Below are 18,589 nucleotides of genomic sequence, written 5' to 3' on the forward strand. Positions count from 1 at the left end.
TGTGAATCAATCATCCTTTTGGGGGGGCAGGGGAATTCTTTTTACCACCGTCTCTATTCTTTTCCTATGGAAATTACTCTGTTTAGACTTTCTAACTCTATAAGATTCAATTTTGTGAGATTGTAGTTTCCTACATTTATATCCATTTTATCTTGGTTTTCAAGTTTATTTGAATGGAGCTGAACAATGAAAGACATTTTTCCTAAGGGTCTAAATCCTCTCTATGTCTAAGCGAGGAAAATAACTACTACTTGCCATGTACCCACAACAACAAGTGCTGAGTGCTTTATCGTGAGTTAACTCTCACACAGACGACAGCTGTATAAGGCAGCCACTTTGTTCTATTTTGCTGAAGACCAGAGAGTCCAGTGGCAGAGTTATGATTCCCCCACAACCCACTTCGATCCAAAGGTTGCCAGTCACCATCCCTTAACAGTGGTACAGGGGTCTTCAAACGCTCTCAGGCCAAAATGTCTGGTGCCTCTGAAACACGGTATGTGCTAGATGCATGATCAGAAGCAAAGCATTTCCCTCGTTGACGCTCAATCACATCTTTCACGGTTTTCTCCTATATGGAAAGGTGGAAGAACATTCTCTCCTAAAATTTATATTTTGGGGAAATAATAGTGAGTGTAGGATCTACTGTGGTTTTTTATTGTGTGCACTGAAGTGATATATGAATCAGTGAAATATCTATTTCCTCAAGGGTTGTTAATATGAGAGGTGGAACGGCTGTCACCACGTTCAAGGCTCATGCCCCCCAGAGAGTTACAGGCTGTTCTTTCCATGCCACTTCCTGACTTGAACTCACATTAAAGATGAGGCAATTCTTGAAGAACCCACAAGGAATAATAAGCACTCATTTGTAAGACAACACTTGAACACAGAAGCTCATTTTTAAGGCCACGAGACATGGCTGCACTTACATTTCTGAGTCGTAGAGGACGACTACATCCTGGCAAATGCATCACGTGTCCTCACCCTGGAATGATCCCCTTCCAAGGGAACCTGAATGCCAGAGACATTATCTCATCCTTACAAATCTGGAGCAGAGCTGCTCTGCACGAGTCCACGTCTCCAGCACTGGACTGACTGCAAGACTGGCTTGTTTGAAAGATTTATGCTTGTATTGTCCAGGCGTGTAAATTTAGTGGTTACACTGCCATAAAATATGTGTCTGAACCAGACCAACGCGCTATCAACAAGAGTTGGGTCAACAAGACCCAAACAAGCCACTAAATAGGTTTACAGTTGTTCTACTGATTTCAATTATTTTACTCAGCTCTTCTTCTGGGAAAAGATGCCTTTTCTTTTCTTTTTTTTTTTTTAAATGTTGTCCTTTTTTTTTTTAACTTTTATTTATTTTAAGCGCGTTTTTCCAGGACCCATCAGCTCCAAGTAAAGTAGTTGTTTCAATCCAGTTATAGAGGGCGCAGCTCACAGTGGCCCACGTGGGGATCGAACCGGCAACTTTTTTGTTAAAAGCACTGTGCTCTAACCAACTGAGCTAACCGGCCACCCCAAAGGTGCCTTTTCTACTGGACAAAAAGAACCTAATGAGTCAGACTCTTTCCATGGCCTCCTGTTGTCATGACAGCGGAGGAACACTTTAAACATTGCAAGTCCTGGGCTGTCAACCCTGACCTGCCTGCCTCCCTCCCTCTCCCTGGAGGGCAGAGTTCATGTTTTGTCTTGATACCACCATGATCTGGAATATAACAGATGCTAAATAAATCTGCTGAGTGAATAGATAAAGTGAAAATAAAAGTTTTAAATCCAAATTCTTATTCCACTCTGAAGGGTGGACATGAAAATAACCATAATTCAACTCAGATTGGAATAAACACTATAATGCTGTTTATAAGAAAAATCGTTAGAATACTAGAAAGGAACATTTCCTTCTATCTGGAAGAATGGAAATGGGTAAATGTAAGACAAGTTTTTGAGGAGGATTTAGGAAGGCTGCAAGAGGACATTCCACTGCTGGGGGAACACCACAAGCAGAGGGCAATGGGCACACGCATGTCTGGGAGCCCCCGGGAGCCACAGGTCCCAGGGGCAGGAGAGCTGGTGGGCTCAGAGACTGTGGGTGAAGGTCAGGGTCAGGCCCTGTGGGCTGTCGGGAGAGCAGCTGGAGTCCAGTGTGAGGCCAGTGGGAAGGCACTGGGAGTTTCTGAGCAGGGAATCGACATGTTTTTGAAAAACAAAGACATGGACATTTGGTAACAAAGTGGAAAATGGGTCAAAGACATAGAAAGAAATGGGAAGGTGCTCATTTTCTCAGGTGTTGCCCACCGTACCCTATTCGCCTACGGCTGACAGAGCGCTCGTTTATCAGGTAGCAGTGGAGAATCCTGGAGTTCAGAGAAGATGGACAACAGTCCTAGCACCCAGGGATGAATCATAACGGGTCAAAGTCAGTCCTTGGTAATCTCATGCCCTTGACCTGGAATTTGGTCCTCAGGATGGAAACAGAAGTCAACTGGTTGGGTTTATGGGAACGCTGCTGCTTACCTGATAGAAAGGGACAGGCTCCACTGGCACAGACTGTTCCCACTTGCCTCCCCTCCTTCTTTCTGCCTTAAGCAAGGAAACATCTGTAAGGACACCTGCCATCTTGGGACTATGAGTTGAAAGCCAGACGACAACAACCAACATGCAAAGTCAGTGGAGTTGAAAGTCCATTCATGCTGGTTTCACAGAATATTTGCACCAGCCTTAGACTACCCGCCTCGGGACTTCTGATCTTTCTTCTCATATAAATACTATTTGTTCAAGTCAAATATTTGGTTACTTGTAGCTCAACTTATCCCTAATTGATACATGAAGGTAGAATAACTCAGATGGCAAAACTAGAAGCTATAGCAAAAAGAAAATCATAGGTGAATTTCATTTATAAATATAGATGTAAAACTTAAAGACTAGCAAGTGAATCCAAATTGTAGTAAAAGACAAAAAGGACAAAGAAGGGACCTGGGGCTGCAGCATCACCAAGAGTGTTTGATAATGGAGCTTAAGGATACATGGAGATTCAGGTGGACCGAGAAAAGACCATGGAACTTTCTAGAGCTGCCATAGGCATCCCTGACATGCCTCACTCCAGACTAACATGAGAGAGCAATCAATTCCCCTCTTATTAAATTCTACTTTTCTTTTCTGTTACCCATGGCCAAACAGGATTCTGATGCTAGCGTACTCTATTAAATCACAGGAGAAAAACCATTTGGTCTCAAAAGATGCTGAAAAGTCCACATTTACCCATTATAACAGCTCAAAATGAACGACGAATAGAGGAAACATCTTTTACTTAATTGTAAGTATTGATCCCAAACTTACAGGAATTACCCTTCCTAATAATGAAAACATTAGAAACAATTCCATCGCAGTTCAGACAAGCCCATGACTAAATATTAGAACAAATGAGAACATTTTAAATGGCTGGAACAAGATCAACATACAAAAATCAATACTTTTCCTACATACCAACATTAGCCAATTCAGCATTTAAAACAAAACAAAACAAAACAAAATCCATTTCATAATATCCAATACCAAGTATGGTCTTTGGGGAGTCATTAAACCCCTTTGAATCTATTTCTTCACCTATACATGGGGAAGATGCCACATCTTTCTTAGAATTTTGTTAAGCTTCACTAAATTTAAATAAATCTATCTATCTATCTACCTACCCACCTACTTAACTATCTACCTACCTATTGCCTATCTGGCTAATCTTCTACCTCTCCCTCTCTATTTTCACCTACCTGCATACCTGCTTATTTGCCTACCTTCTCACCTATCTACCTATCTACCTTTCTATCTACCTCTATTTTGTCTGGCTATCCATCTCTCCAACTACATGTTTATCTATCTATTTCACTATCTATTTATGTAAATATCTGCCTTTCTCGCTATAAGTTTGCCTCTCTTTTTCCTGTTTTCTGTCTGTGTCTAACTATCTGTCTCTCTGTTGGTCTGTCTATCTTTCTTACTACTATCTGTTTACCTGTCTATCTAACCTAGTAACTCTTTGTTGCACTGTCCATCTGTTGGTCTCTCTATCTGTCTTTCAACCTATTTGCCAATCTACACATATATGCCTGTCGATGTATTCACGTGATTATTTGCCTCCGTCAGTCCGTCTATCCATCCATCCATCCATCCATCCATCCATCCATCCATCCATCCATCCATCCGTATCTCTTTTCTCCTCCCTCCCTATCTATTTCATTGTCTCCTGACATCTAACTTCCTGTCAATCTAACTTCTAGCTATTAAGCAATCTAGTCGTCTCTACCCTGTCATACCGATAGACACTGAGAAGACCTTCAATATATGTAAATCTTCCCCCTTTTCATTTCCCTCCATCCCTTTATTTCTCCATTTCTGCAATCAACTGCTGGGAACTGAGCCTTTGCTATGCGTTATGTGCCAGGGGTACAACCCAATAGCAGGCATGGGTTCCGCCTTTGAAGAGTATTCAGGCTGGTGGCCTCGACTTTCGGTGGTGAGCACGCTATCATGTACCTAGACGCCAAGTTATAATGTTGAACACTTGGAAGTTATAGAATGCTACCAATGTTAACTCAATAAAAACAATTTTAAAGTTAGAGAAGGAGTTTTATCACATGGTACTCAGTGCTCTGAGAGATGCAAGACGCGCTAGAAGCACATGGGGGAAGGTACCATCGTGCTGGCGTGGAGGAGAGAATGGGAGAGGCTCTGAGGGTGGTCTCTCTCACCTACAAACCACAGGAGGCCGAGCGATTGTGCAGGGAGAGGTAGCAGGTTCGTCTCCATGTGAGTGCAGAGTGGGGGAGGTACGGACGGGGCAGAAAGATAGAACAGGATGTGGTAAGGAGTGTATAACTTCAGACAGAAGAGACAAGAGTAACCTAATACACAGCCAGACGTACTGTTTGCACGGATGAAGGTACAATACAGTTAAGATGTCAATTATCCTCATACGATCTATGAATTCAGTGTGATCCCAACCAGTAACAAAGCAGGATTCTCCGTAGATACGAACACACTGAATCTAAAATTTATATGGAAAAGTAAAGGAACTATATTAGGCGAAAATAATTTTGAAAAAGAAGAAAAAGTTTGGAGGATTCACACCACCCAATTTTAAGATGCATTATAAATCTACTGTGGTCAAGACAGTACAGTTTTGTGAAAGAACACTTAGATCAATGGAACTGAATATAGACAACTGATTTAAAAAAAAATTTTTTTTAACTTTTATTTACTTTACGTGTGTTTTTCCAGGACCCATCAGCTCCAAGTCAAGTAGTTGTTTCAATCTAGTTGTGGAAGGCGCAGCTCACAGTGCGGGGATTGAACCGGCGACCCTGGTGTTATGAGCATTGTGCTCTAACCAACTGAGCTAACCAGCCGCCAACAACTGATTTTTTGACAAAGGCAATCTGGGTGGAGAAAGGACAGACTTTTAACAAATGGTGCTGGAACAAATGGACATCCATATGCAAAAACAAACAAAACACCGCAATTTACACCTCACATCACATGTAAATTTAACTCTAAATGGAGCATAGACCAAGTGTGCCTGTGTGTTTAGGTGTCCATGTGTGGGGGTGTGTATGTATGTATGTGCATTCCGTGTGCATCGTGAGTTTGTACACGTGTTCAGGAGTGTGAGCTTCTGTGTGTCGGTGTATGAGTGTGTGTACGCGTGGTTATGTGCGGTGTAAGTGCATGTACGTGCAAGTGTGTGTGAGTGTGTGTGTGTGTGTGTGTGTGTGTGTGTGTTACGAGGGAAGGTAGGGAAAGCTATCTAACAGACATTTAGAGAGAAGTCCCAGTGAGCTGGATATTTACACTTGAAAGCTTCCAGAATATTTATAGTAAACGAAACAAAGGGAGAAGATGCAGTAGCTCTTTTCCATTTACACACACACACACACACACACACACACACACACACACACACACAATTCCCAAGCAGAATTTCAGGTTTTCGGCTTTTTAGTAAGTTCATATTAGATGAATATTTACATGTTGGTGATTGGTAAAATTCAATATTTTACATAAGTGTCTATTTCTCCAAATAGAACAAGCCAGGTTACCTAAACAAACAAATGACAAAGGAAAAGGACTTCCACAGATATCCACCATCCTGAATGGCTTTGATCATTTTTAAAAAATGACACTGAGATAGACGGATTTTTTTAAGAACCACCTTTCTATAATTACCTGGCAACTAGACGACCTACTGTGTTAATTTACTAATTGTGTTCTTTAGTTATCTGGGTTCTACCCTTCAGTCACTAGAAATGCTTATCTAAAAATACAAATTCACACAGGTACGCAAGCAAAACGGGGACAGTTTGCCTGTAGCCCCCAGTTCTCCTTGCTTCGTCGTTCACAGAGGATCGCGGTCCTGTTTGTATGGTTGTGCAGACGATGCTGTAACGCAGAGCCTGGATCTTAGCAGTGCTGAGAAAAGGTCGGGCGTGACTATTGTTGTTGTTACTATCTAGTCACTTATTTGCAAATATATTCTTAAACTAATAACTGTGGAAACCTGGTAAGACCCTCTGGAGCACGATTCTTTCAGAAGATTTGCTTTTGGTGAATTCTGTATCATATCCAAAGAACTTAGGATTTTTAAAAGGTTGTTGCTGTATTGAAACTGATAAAAATGAAGTTCAAGTTCCAGGATTAGCTGTTTGAGTCAAGAAAGAAACTGCATTTTTAAGCAGAAAAAAAATATATGTCCTCTATCCCCGGAGGAAAGAATGGTGAAACCAATTTCCCTCAAACACTCAGCAGTGGCTTAGGATCACCAAATAAGAAGTCTTGCTGCTCTGGAGGAGAGAGTCACAGCAAGTCTGAAGCAATTGATTTTAACTGAGAAAATTCTTTTGCTATGGAGTTTTTTCTTTTTCTTTTTCCGAACAGCACATTGTCCCCACGAATAAATTGCCTCTGAGTTCAAGCCTCTCTAATCAACCGCCAGGATGTAATCACAGCTGCCAGAAAAAGGGACCCCAAACGGAACAGGAAGCAAGAAAGGACGATTATCAATCTTAAAGATTATTAAAGGCGGGGAAAGGTAGGAGAGAAGGCAAGAGAAGGAAGATGGGAGAAGCAGAGGAGATGAAAGAGGCTTGCTGAGCAGCACATATCCAAATATAATCAACCCTACACATTTTGTGGGTGCTGCATTGGTTATCTACTGCTGGGAAACAAATTATACCCCCCCTCCCCGCCACCAAATTCAGTGACTTAAAACACTGCATCTATCATCTCGCAGGTTCTGCAGGTCAGGTCTCAGGGCGACACTTAGCTGGGTTTTCTGGCTCGGGGCCGCGCACAGGCTGCAGAAACGATGGCTGGGGCTGCAGTCTTGTCTGAATGGGCCCCCTCCACGCACACGCATGCAAATGTTGGCAGAATTGTTTCTCAAGGGCTGTTGAGCCGAGGACCTCAATCTCTTGCCACATGGGCCTTTCCATTGGTGAGGTTGCAAAATGACAGCTGGCTTTGTCAGCAAGGCAACACACACAAGGGTTTGTGTATCCTGATCTTGGAAGTAGCAGTCTGTCACGTCTGCTATATTGTTTATGAGGAGAAGGTCACGGGGTCCAGGCCCACACGAGGGCAGGGGACAACACCAGAGTGTGGCTGTCAGGAGGCAGAAGTGATTGGGAACCACGTCAGAAGCTGCCTGTCCCAGATGTCCTTGGAGCATTTACACGAGGGCTCAAGTTCATTCATTGTGCAGCCGAAAAGGCAACACTTGATCACTCAAAATTTCTCAGCCACTCTTCTATTTATTTATTTTCAGCTAATTGTTATAGAAAACTGTATTCCAAACTTGAGAAAAAGGAAAAGCGATGATTGCTCGAATGTTGGATGTCCTCCTAAAACACAAACGAGCCTGTTTGGTCCTGTTCTGAAAATCTTGGGAAGTGTCACACCTATTCACGTAACAATTCACAACTCATAAAACACGCTGAGAACTCAAGCTCCACCCCCAGACCGTAGTTACTAGTTAATTAGGCTCCTAATTTTAACAATAAGGGCACTGAGGGTTTGTGACTTGAAGTCCTAGCTCAAGGTCATCCGGGTAGTGTGTGGCAGAGACGACATGCAAACCAGACACGTCTCTAGACTGTCTAATTTCAGAGTCTTGACTGCCTCGATATACTCCCTTGGGTGATAGCGCACAACTATGGAAAAAGAGAAAAATGAAGGGCGACGGGACAGGGAGGAAGAACGGCTGGTGAAATGATAAATAGATTAGTTAAAAGTCACAATACAACCGTCAATGGAAGGTAAAACAAGTGAAAATTAGCTGGGAAGAGGTAGTCACACAGTCTCCGAGGTAATCCCACCAATTACTTACTAATGACAAAAAATTTTTAAAAACCTAGTAACTTTATAAAGCTCACGATGACATGGTGGCCCCCAGATGTGGTGTAAATACACAAATGTTTACCCGAATCTAAGTATGAGAAACAGGCGAATCCAGACGGGGAGACTCTCCAAAAATGTCAACCGCACAAAAATGCCAACCGCACAAAGTCAAAAACAAAAGCACGTCTTGGTTTAGACCGAAACATATAACCAAATTCAGTGCACAATACTTAACTGAATGCCAGACAGGGGAGAAGAGCTATGAGGAATATTTGGGGGACAACTGGAGGTATTTCAGTAGGGACTATATATTGGATCAGTGTTAAATTCATCAATGTTAAATTCCACGGTAGTAAAGGAGAATTTATCAATGTTAAATTCATCAATGTAAATTTAAACAGTAATAATGAGGAATTATATAATAATTACATATAAAAACTATATATTCTCTCTCTCTCTCCATACACACACACACATGCAAGGTGCCAAAAAAAGTGTATACACATTTTAAGAAAGGAAAACTATTAAAATTGTAATACTCAATATATACCAATAACAAAAGGTGAATACAAGTCACGTTTGACTTCTGCAATGACAAGAGGTGCTCAAAGTGGTTCCCATCAGCATCCAGACACTTCTGATTACGGCGAACTACTGCTTGAGCAACGTTGACCAAAGTGTCCACTTGTATACATTTTTTGGCACCACCAGTATGTGTGTGTGTGTGTGTGTGTGTGTGTGTGTGTGTGTAAAATGGTATTATAGTTCTGAGGAAGACAGCCTATGAACTTCAGAAATACATGCTGAAGTATGTCATGATGTCTGCAACTTACTTGCAAATGATGCAGAGGAAAAACAGATCACACGTACATAACACACACAAATACACATTTATAGTCTCTCTGTGTGTGTGGCTATGTGCATAATCTATTCGTAAATCTGAGTGAAGAATATATGGGTGTACACTTTCCATTTTTCTGTAGGTTTGAGGTTTATCAAAATAAAAAGTAGGCAAAAAAGTAAATGAAAACGTTTGTTCAAAGAGTCATAAGGCAAAGGAAGCACTATACCATGTTATCAACTAGAGACAAGTTGCGCTTTTGGACAAGAACTAAGAGGAAACCTTAAAATGGAAAACGACATTTGAAGATGATGAGACTATCTTTTCTTTAGAGGAATCTCATAATACTTTAAAAATCAATCATTGATAGCTGTTCCTTAAAATTTGCACGAGTATAAATCCAATCACTGGCTGCTCATTCACCACAGGCATGTTCTTTTGAAGAATAATGTTTATTATTCTAGACGCAAATTCTAATGCAATGAAAATTCCTTTCCTAATTCTCTCTCAGTGGACTTTAGTAGACAGGTCAGACCCCCTCCCTGGCTTTAATCTGACCTGTCACCTGCCCCCAGCAGTATGACAGATGTTGACTTGTGCCGGCCCCTCTGGCACGGTCACCAGGGCCCCGTGGGCACAGGACTTACTTTTCAGACACTGCGATTCCCTGGAGGCGTGTGGCAGTCAGGCGTCTGGGCCAACACTGCACCATCCCTGCCGGAAGTGGCCCATGTCGCCCCGGTAGAAGGTAGAAAATGTGAGACCACAGGCCCTGAGAACTCTGGGAAAGAAAAAGAGCAGAAGACAATGTTCATACTCTCTCAAGAGTGAGAATTTAAGATTTTAGTTTTTTTTTTTTTTTAAGATTTTATTGGGGAAGGGGAACAGGACTTTATTGGGGAACAATGCGTACTTCCAGGCCTGTTTTCCAAGTCAAGTTGTTGTCCTTTCAATCTTAGTTGTGGAGGGCGCAGCTCAGCTCCAGGTCCAGTTGCCGTTGCTAGTTGCAGGGGGCGCAGCCCACCATCCCTTGCGGGAGTCGAACCGGCAACCTTGTGGTTGAGAGGACGCGCTCCAACCAACTGAGCCATCCGGGAGCTCAGCGGCAGCTCAGCTCAAGGTGCCGTGTTCAATCTTAGTTGCAGGGGGCGCAGCCCACCATCCCTTGCGGGAGTCGAGGAATTGAACCGGCAACCTTGTGGTTGAGAGCCCACTGGCCCATGTGGGAATCGAACCGGCAGCCTTCGGAGTTAGGAGCATGGAGCTCTAACCTCCTGAGCCACCGGGCCAGCCCCAGATTTTAGTTTTAAGAAGTTTAAAAAATATTTAAAACTGTAAATGTTAATATTTCCAATTGCAAAATGATTTTCAGTATTCAACAGGACCTGGAAACGGTCTTGAGAGTGAGCCCCATGCCCGACTCTCCTGCCCATACACGATCCCACCCTTTAGTTTGTAGTGACTGCCAGTGTGGGAAGGCAGGTGGGGATACACGGGAAGTCTCATCGCACTGACTGTGAGAAGCGCCATCCTGAGAAGCTCAGGAGCGTGCAGGGCGCTTCCACGTGGGGCTCACACCAAACCCGACTCCTGACGTTCTGTGACTCAGCTGGTGTGGCCCCCGGGAACCTGGGCATCAGGAAGCTGTCCCCAGTCCCTGCCGTGGAGCCCCGGGCTCTGTGGCCCCTATGGAATCCAGAGGTCCCGATGGGGAGCCCCCCCATCCACGTGGGGGGTCAGGATGCAAACAGCATCCTGAGTCTGGAGGGTCCCTGCAGAGCAGTCACAGTCCAGGCAGGGGCACCATGGTGTCCAGTGCACATGGGGGTATGGAGTGACATCAACAGCGTCTTAACCCCTAAGATCCACTCACTGACCTGCAATGTGGGGTTTGCTTGCAGGAGTCAGAGCCTAAGACGCTTGGAAGCTACTCCGTAGGGCTCTGGCTGTGCAGGGAAGGGAGTCGAGTCCCATCCATCCACCCTACAGACTACGCCACACGTGGTGCAGGAACCCTGCTTTCCTACCTGATGCCATCTCGACTCTGGGTGAAGCCTGGGGATCCTGCCTTAGTCTCTGGACACACCTGTCGGGGCTGAGTGCCCTGAGGTGGGGGTGGGGCAGCCGCCCACAGGTCCTGAGAGGCCTGGGGTACCACCCCCCCCCCAGCTGGCTCCCCCTCTGACATCTCCCACCCAGACGGATAAATCACACATCTGCAGAAGCTTGACTGTGTCAACACCTCAAAGCTGACGTGACCACGCCCCCTTTTTGGTGGTTTGTATCTTTTATCAATGTAACATACGTGCGCTTTCTATACAACGTCCCACCTTGAGCTCTACTCTGCCACCTGCATCATGGCTCCTCTTTTTTTTTTTTGTAATATTGCTTATAATTTTGCCTATGCCTTTGTATTTTCACTTTTTTAGGCCATTTTATTTCAGCTGTGTCTCATTTAATACCTTCTAGATAAATTTAATTACTTACTCAGTTTCAGAGTGTCTGTCTTTTATTTGGGGAATTTTACTTTTTTTTTAATTTTATTGGGGTGACAATTGTTTTTTGTTGTTGTTGTTGTTGTTTTGCTAGGGAGTGGGAGCAGGGCAGAGCCGTGACTGGTATATTGGGACGTTTCCTGCTGTCTTATTTAGTGTTTCCTATTTCTCAAGTTGCTGTTGTTTGGGGTTTTTTTCTTATTGTTGTTGACTGATATCTTCAAATTTAGTTTTCCCATCAAGGAGTACAGTATATTTCTCCACTACTTAGATTTTTAAGCTCTTTATTAAAAATTCATACTTCTCATACTTCTTGCTTTTCATAAGCATTCCTATGGCAAAATACAAATACAATATATACAAAATTTAAAAGAGGCTAGGAAAAATGATTTCCAAGACTCTGACCAAAAGTTAAACTTCTTCTGTTTTTCTTATTAATCTTTTTAATTTACCATGACCCCATTCTTAGAATAATGTCCGGACGACTACACAGCAGTACTGCATTTTGAAAAGAAATGACATCAGCTAAACAGGGCTCTGAGTTTAAGATCAGCTAGTAAAGCTGAGGCCACACATTTTAATCTGCAGGCCGTGATACATCCCTGCAAGATTTCTTCCCTCTTCTCTTCCTTCCACCCTCTCTTCCTAGAAAAACTTTAATTAACAAAATGAAGCTTTTTAAAGAACCTTCCGGCAAAAGTAGCTTTAGAAATCCTGCCGGAGGAACACTAAAAGGCTTCTCTGATTCTATTCAATACAAACTAGAGAGAATTAATGTTGAACTTTCTTTGAAGTATCTGATGTGAATCTAACCAATTGGCAAAATTCTCCAGTTACAGCTCTGCGGTTACATAGAAAGAACCTTTGTCAGAATAAGTGGGTGAAAAGCTACCTTTATGATCTGCCTTATATAAAACAAATCTTTGCAAATAATAAAAATTAGTCTTCTTAATGTACAAAAAGCTTACATGGTTGATAAAGCGCTGCAGTCATGATTGTAAATTGGCTCAGCCACTATGGAAAATGGTATGGAGGTTCCTCAAAAAATTAAGAATAGAACTACCTTATGACCCAGCAATTCCACCTTTGGGTCTTTATCCAAAGGAAACGAAATCACTTGTTGAAGAGATACCTGCACCCCCATGTTCACTGCAGCATTACGTACAACAGCCAAGACATGGAAACAACCTAAGTGTCCATCAACAGAGGAGTGCATAAAGAAGTTGTCCAATGTGATGTTACTCAGCCATACAAAAGGGTCAGACATTCCATGTTCATGGACCGAAGACCCCACACAATCAAGACGTGAATTCCCCCCAAGTGATCTATAGGTTTATCGCAATTCCTGTCAAAATCCCAGCAAGATGCCTCTAGAGACAGACAGCACATTACATAACTGACATGGCAAGACAAAGGAACTAGATGCGCTAGAACAGTTTTGAAATGTAAAAATAATTCCGGATTAATCACTCTACCTGAATTTAAGACTTGTTATACAGCTACAGCTTATTATATGGCTACACAGCTCAGAGGTATAGAATAAAGAACCCAGAAATAGACCTATACAAGTATAGCCAATTGATTTTTCTTGTTTTTTTCTTTTGGCTGCACTTTTTACACATGCAAATTATAATATATTATATTTATTGAAATATAATTCATATACCACATAATTATGTCACTTAAAGTGTACAATTCAATGGCTGTTGTAGTATTACATCAAGTTTTCAAAATTATGGTAAATATAAATTTGACACTTTAACTGTTTTTACGTGTAGAATTCAGTGGCATTTAAAAATATAGAACGCTTCACAAATTTGCATGTCATCCTTCCATGACGCCTACGGTAATCTTCTCTGCATCACTTCTATTTCAGTGTGTGTGCTACGGAAGTGAGTGCTGGCCAGCCGAGTTTTGACAAAGGTGATAAAATAATTCAGTGGAGGAAGGACAGTCTTTTCAACAAATGGACATCATTTGCAATTTGGATATCCATCAGCAAGAAACCCAAAACAAAATAAATAAAAGCCTCAACCTCACATTCTACACAAAAACTAAGTCAACATGGATCATAGATTTATACGGACTTCATAAACCTATAAAATCTTCAGAAGACAAAAAATAGGAGAAAATCTTTGCGACATAGGGTTTGGTGACATCCACAGCAAAATCAATAATAAATTGGATTCATCAAAATTAAAACTCTTGAGCTCTGTGGAAGACCCTGTTGAGGTGAGATGAGAAGTTATGGACTGGGGGAGAATATTTGCAAACCACATATCTGACCAAAGACTCAGATCTAGAATATAGAAAGTACTCTGATAATTCAACTCTAAAAGACAATCCCATTAGGACATGGGTGAAAGCGCTGAAAAGGCTATTTATAAAGAAGTGGTTTTATATGTAACAGCATCACTGCTGCTGGAGCCAGGATGTAAAGGGAGCAATAATTAAACTGCAGCACCCCCGGCCCTCAGCTAGGGGAGGTTTGCGGGCAGAACCCAGAAAAGACTGCCAATTAGGACATGGAGGGACCCAGGTCGAGGTGGGGGGGCGTGGGGCCTTCCTTAGCAACTGCTGAGCAGAAAAAGGACCATGAGATGTCACAGGGAGTGGAGAAGGGATACACACGAAGCTGTCTGTAATGCCGGCACCACAGCATAACCCAGAGTGACAGCCAGCCAGCCAGGCCTGTGCGAAGCACTGACACCGGAACTTGAGCCAGTTTGGGCGGAGATGGAGGCTTCCCTGCCGTGTGGCGTCTGTGCCCCAGGACAGCACAGGTTGGGCTGGGTGGGCCCAAGTGCTGAGGTCACGGGTCCCACCAGTGTATTGAGTGACTGTGTTACAGCACAGCCGTGCCAGGTCCTGGGGGACAAGGACGGGGGGTCCTTGCTCACCTGTGTTGGCCGCTTGTGGAGAGTTTAGCTCAGTGACTCCATGTATCGCTGCCTCGTCATCCGTTATGTTTGGCCAGGTGGCCTGGGGGGGTCTTAGACTGACACTCGCCCCTCATGTCAGGGCACACCCTCAGGAACAGCCTGCAGAGTCACAGGGAAGCGCAAGTCCCGGAGACGACGTCCCCAACGGTCCTCGTGACAGACAGTCTCCCCCGTCTCCCAGAGCCCTCCGCTTGTGTGTCCCTTAGAGAAGAACCCTGTGGAGCTTACCAAAACCCTACTGTTTTTTATTGAAATGGACCGATCTGGTCTTAGCCAGGAACCCCAACGCACTCCACCCACGGCCCCAATAACGGCGTGAGCCCCAGGTCCTGTCTCTCTCTGTCTGTTCCCTGCCTCGACCTCCTGTGCGATCCCTCAGGGCAAGCCAGGCACTTCCTCCAGAACCTGAGTAATAAATTCTATTGCAGTTCTCCTGTGGCCTCTTATTGAACCTGGACTGCCCACCTGGCACCCCGGACCCGTACTCCACACGTGCTAAGAAAGTCTGAACACAGGCAAATGAGGGAGAGATGCTTAAAACTGCCAGGAGTGACCCTGAAGCGGCAAGAGATACAGAAGAAGGTCCGAGGGCGACCAACATGCCAGTTCTGGGGTCTGGGGTGCAGGGCAGAGGTGGCCCTCAGGCACGGCACCTCTGGAAATGCATCCTGCATGGCAAAGGGGGAGCCGGCTCTGCAGGTCTCCCACACACTCCCATGACCTGGCACCGCACAGGAGCAGTTCTTGTGCACTAACCATGCCTTTTATTTTCTCTGTTCTGATGCTTTGACCCTGTGTGGCCTTGCTGAACATTGGGGGCCTGACACCCCGACACCCACAGTTGGCCAAGTCCGAGAGATAGTAAAATACTCTCCCAGGAGCACATCTTTCATATGCAACCCAACCAGTCCAGCGCCACAGCCCAACCACCTCCTTCGTGGGGCTCTTACCCTCAGGGGACATTACCCTCCACCCTAATCACCCCGCGCCAGGTACCAGACAACTGGGGCCACCCCGCCAGCCAGAGCCCTGACATGACTCAGACTGGCCACCCTGAGCCTTCTGTGGAAACCCCCTCAGAGGCTGGTGCCCATGCCCCCCTCACTCCCCCGGCCTCCTGACCGGCCTGGTGCTTCTCTGCGTGGTCCTGCGTGGCGTGGTGTGCCTCCTGTTTCTAGGGAACTGTAACAACCAGTCTTTTCAATGGCTCTTGTCTCCTGATCTGTTGAAAATCTGTTGTCTCAGATTTTCTATTAAAACACTATATTTTAAAGAATCTCGTCCTTGAGATTATGACTAGGTAAACATCACATACTCAGCCTCCCTTGCTACATACAATATGATTCTATTCTTTACAACAAGGAGTCAGTAAATCCTGTGTTACAGGCGGTCCTTGGGAATAGCAATAAGGAAATCGAGCCAGCTCCCTGGGCTGGTTTCCAGAGTGTCAAGGAAAGTCAGTATCCTGCCCTCGGGAAGGAAGCAGGTAGGGCCACGTGCCACCCATACACAGGGCGAGGCCACCACCAGCACCAAGTGGGCCTATGCTAAGTGTGGGTCCGAGTTTGGGAGCACTGAGTATTCTTTCCATCCTGTTTGTGGTTCAGACAGGAGCACACCCAGGGCAGGAGTGTTGACGTGAGCAAGACAGAAGGAGAATGAGAATGAGTGGTGAGGAAATGCCTGTTGTGCTACATGTTGTCGACTGGCCGGTTGATGAGCGGCCACAGCTTGATGTCCCCAGCCAGCAACGGGAATGGTCCATCCTGAAAAGGTGTGAGGGGTGGAGAAGGCTGGTCACCAGCTGGCCGTGGACTTGACGGGGGTGTGAAGTGGGCGGCAGGCTCGCAGTTCCTCCTTCCGGGTGTAGACGGACTCATGTCCTGACTGTCTACACCTCCTGCCTCAGCCTGTCTTCCAGGAGCCACCTCCCCAGGGCAGCGCAGTGCGTCTTGCTAGGATGTACCGCTGTGTCTGAGTGTCTCACTTTCTTCCCTGCACTTTGAACCGCATCACCTGCTCTTAAATCCCCTGCTTGGAATGGTTTTCCTTGGCTTTTCACCCTCTGTCTTGCCTCACTTTACTTCTTATCTCCACTCTCCATAGGTCTGCGAACCTCACTTGCTATAAATCATCTTGAAGCCCCCGGTGTTTCTGGGAGGAATGAATTCTCAATTGCTCGATGGTATCCGGAATGCAGTCTTGAGAAATGGAGAGATACAAACTCAAGTATGAGGAAGGGTTCACCTGCCGAACGCCTCTCACCGTGAGGTATCGTTCTTCCTAGAGAACACGACCCACCAGTGTTAAGTTGGAGAGTCGATCCCATGATTGGCACTGAGGTTCAAAGAACATACAAGAATAAGGCACAGTGGAGATAACTGGAAGTGAGGGAGAAATAATGCATTTTGTTTGTGTCATCTCAGATGAAGACAAATCACTTGCATTTAAGGTTCTCCCTGTGGGTAAATTCTGAGTGACCAGAGGTTAGGATGTTTCTCTCTCCATTTCCTTGGCAACGACTGCTTCAGCATCTACAGGGATGCAGGGAAGAAGCACAGCTATGCCCAGGACTGAAGGTGGGGTCCTGCCCCCAAGGCACTTCTGGGCTTGCAGGAGGCAGCAGCCCACACGGGGGTGACAGGCCCCCACCATCAGGCAGGAACAGGGCTGAGGAGGGAGATACCTGTGCAGGTAAAGACTCCAGGAACCTGAAGGAGCATGACTTGGGGACTATAACGAAAATGCAGCTTCATTTCTGTCTCCCTCGCAACTCTTTAAAACGACTTCAGTTGGAGGAATTCAGAAGGGGAGTTCCATCTGCTGGATGAGAAGCTGACACGCCCCCGACTTACAAAAGCAATCTGTATCCTGAAAGGAATATGCCGTGTCGCTGGTGTTATCCAACCCCATCTCTCAATCTTCATGCCAGACGATCTTTCTCCTCGGGCCCCTCCAGACCCGTGGGGGGTGGGGGTGGGGCCTGCCTGCTGTAAAGGGGCGAGGCCTGGCATCTTTTACTAACTGGAGGCAGAAGAAAGGCATTTGGACCTGAGGGGACTCCGCACCCTGTCTTGTGCCCCAGGCCTGGCACATGTTGAAGGATCACGTGCCCTTGTGGGCAATTTTGTTGTTTCCTTAAAGATTGCCATCGCAGGTCACTTACTTGCAGTTTCCTTGACCTGGGTGGCTGTATGCCTGTTTGTCATGGTCACTTTGGCCCATCCCAGCCTCCTTGGGAATCCTATGTACATCTCTGGCTTCTTGCTGCTGGGGTCCCTCTGCTCCTGCAGTGACAGGACCCCACACGACTCACGCATCGCTTTCTGACAGCCTCGAGGAACGTGGCCCGATCCCTGACTCACCCACTAGGCGAGGTGAGGTGCAGAGCCTCATCCACTGTGCTTCCAGCCGAGAGATGTCCTCTGATTCTTCAATATGCCTGCGGACGCTCAGCCTAAGGGTCCCCAGGCAAGGCGGGCACCTCCCCTCACCCCCGTTAGACAGGGGAGCTGACGTCGGCATTCTAATGGCCTTGTCAACGTTTCTCATCACGGAATCCTCTCCCGTCCCACACCTGATCCGTCCGTTACATCGCTGACCAGAGGAGGCCAAGAACCACGAGTGACCCAGCTCCTCTCCTTCGTCCATTCCACGTGGGCCCCGGCCCTCACGCTGGGAGGCAGCACCAGCTACTGCCATACCCGTGCCCACACTGCACGTGGCTTTGCAAAGGATGTCATATGGGACTAAAATGACACTGCAGAGCGCTTGAGAGAAGATTTGTTTCCACAGTATAACAAATGTGCTGAGTTAATGGGGTGGCCACGTGAACAGATGTACCTTGATCCCTCCCTCACGGTATATATGAAAATCAATGCCAAGGTCATGGCATTTCAGAATGTGCAAAGTAAAACAATAAAGCG

The 18,589-nt window shown here is 45.3% G+C and overlaps 1 protein-coding gene and 1 non-coding gene across 3 annotated transcripts in view; both read right to left on the reverse strand.

Annotated features, from left to right (window-relative positions):
* OTUD7A (OTU deubiquitinase 7A) overlaps window positions 1-18,589 on the reverse strand; it is a 205,797-nt gene that overhangs the window by 102,373 nt on the left and 84,835 nt on the right. For both annotated transcript variants that reach the window (XM_033100272.1, XM_033100273.1), the window contains exon 2: window positions 9,874-10,007. In XM_033100272.1, the coding sequence (XP_032956163.1) occupies window positions 9,874-9,938 (65 nt within the window). In that variant the 5' untranslated portion in view covers window positions 9,939-10,007. The remainder of the gene's footprint in view (window positions 1-9,873; window positions 10,008-18,589) is intronic.
* LOC117018997 (U6 spliceosomal RNA) lies at window positions 13,515-13,621 on the reverse strand. Its single transcript, XR_004422387.1, has one exon. It is a non-coding gene; the product is annotated as a U6 spliceosomal RNA (small nuclear RNA).

This window comes from Rhinolophus ferrumequinum, chromosome 28, assembly GCF_004115265.2.
Source record: "Rhinolophus ferrumequinum isolate MPI-CBG mRhiFer1 chromosome 28, mRhiFer1_v1.p, whole genome shotgun sequence".
NCBI lineage: Eukaryota > Metazoa > Chordata > Mammalia > Chiroptera > Rhinolophidae > Rhinolophus > Rhinolophus ferrumequinum.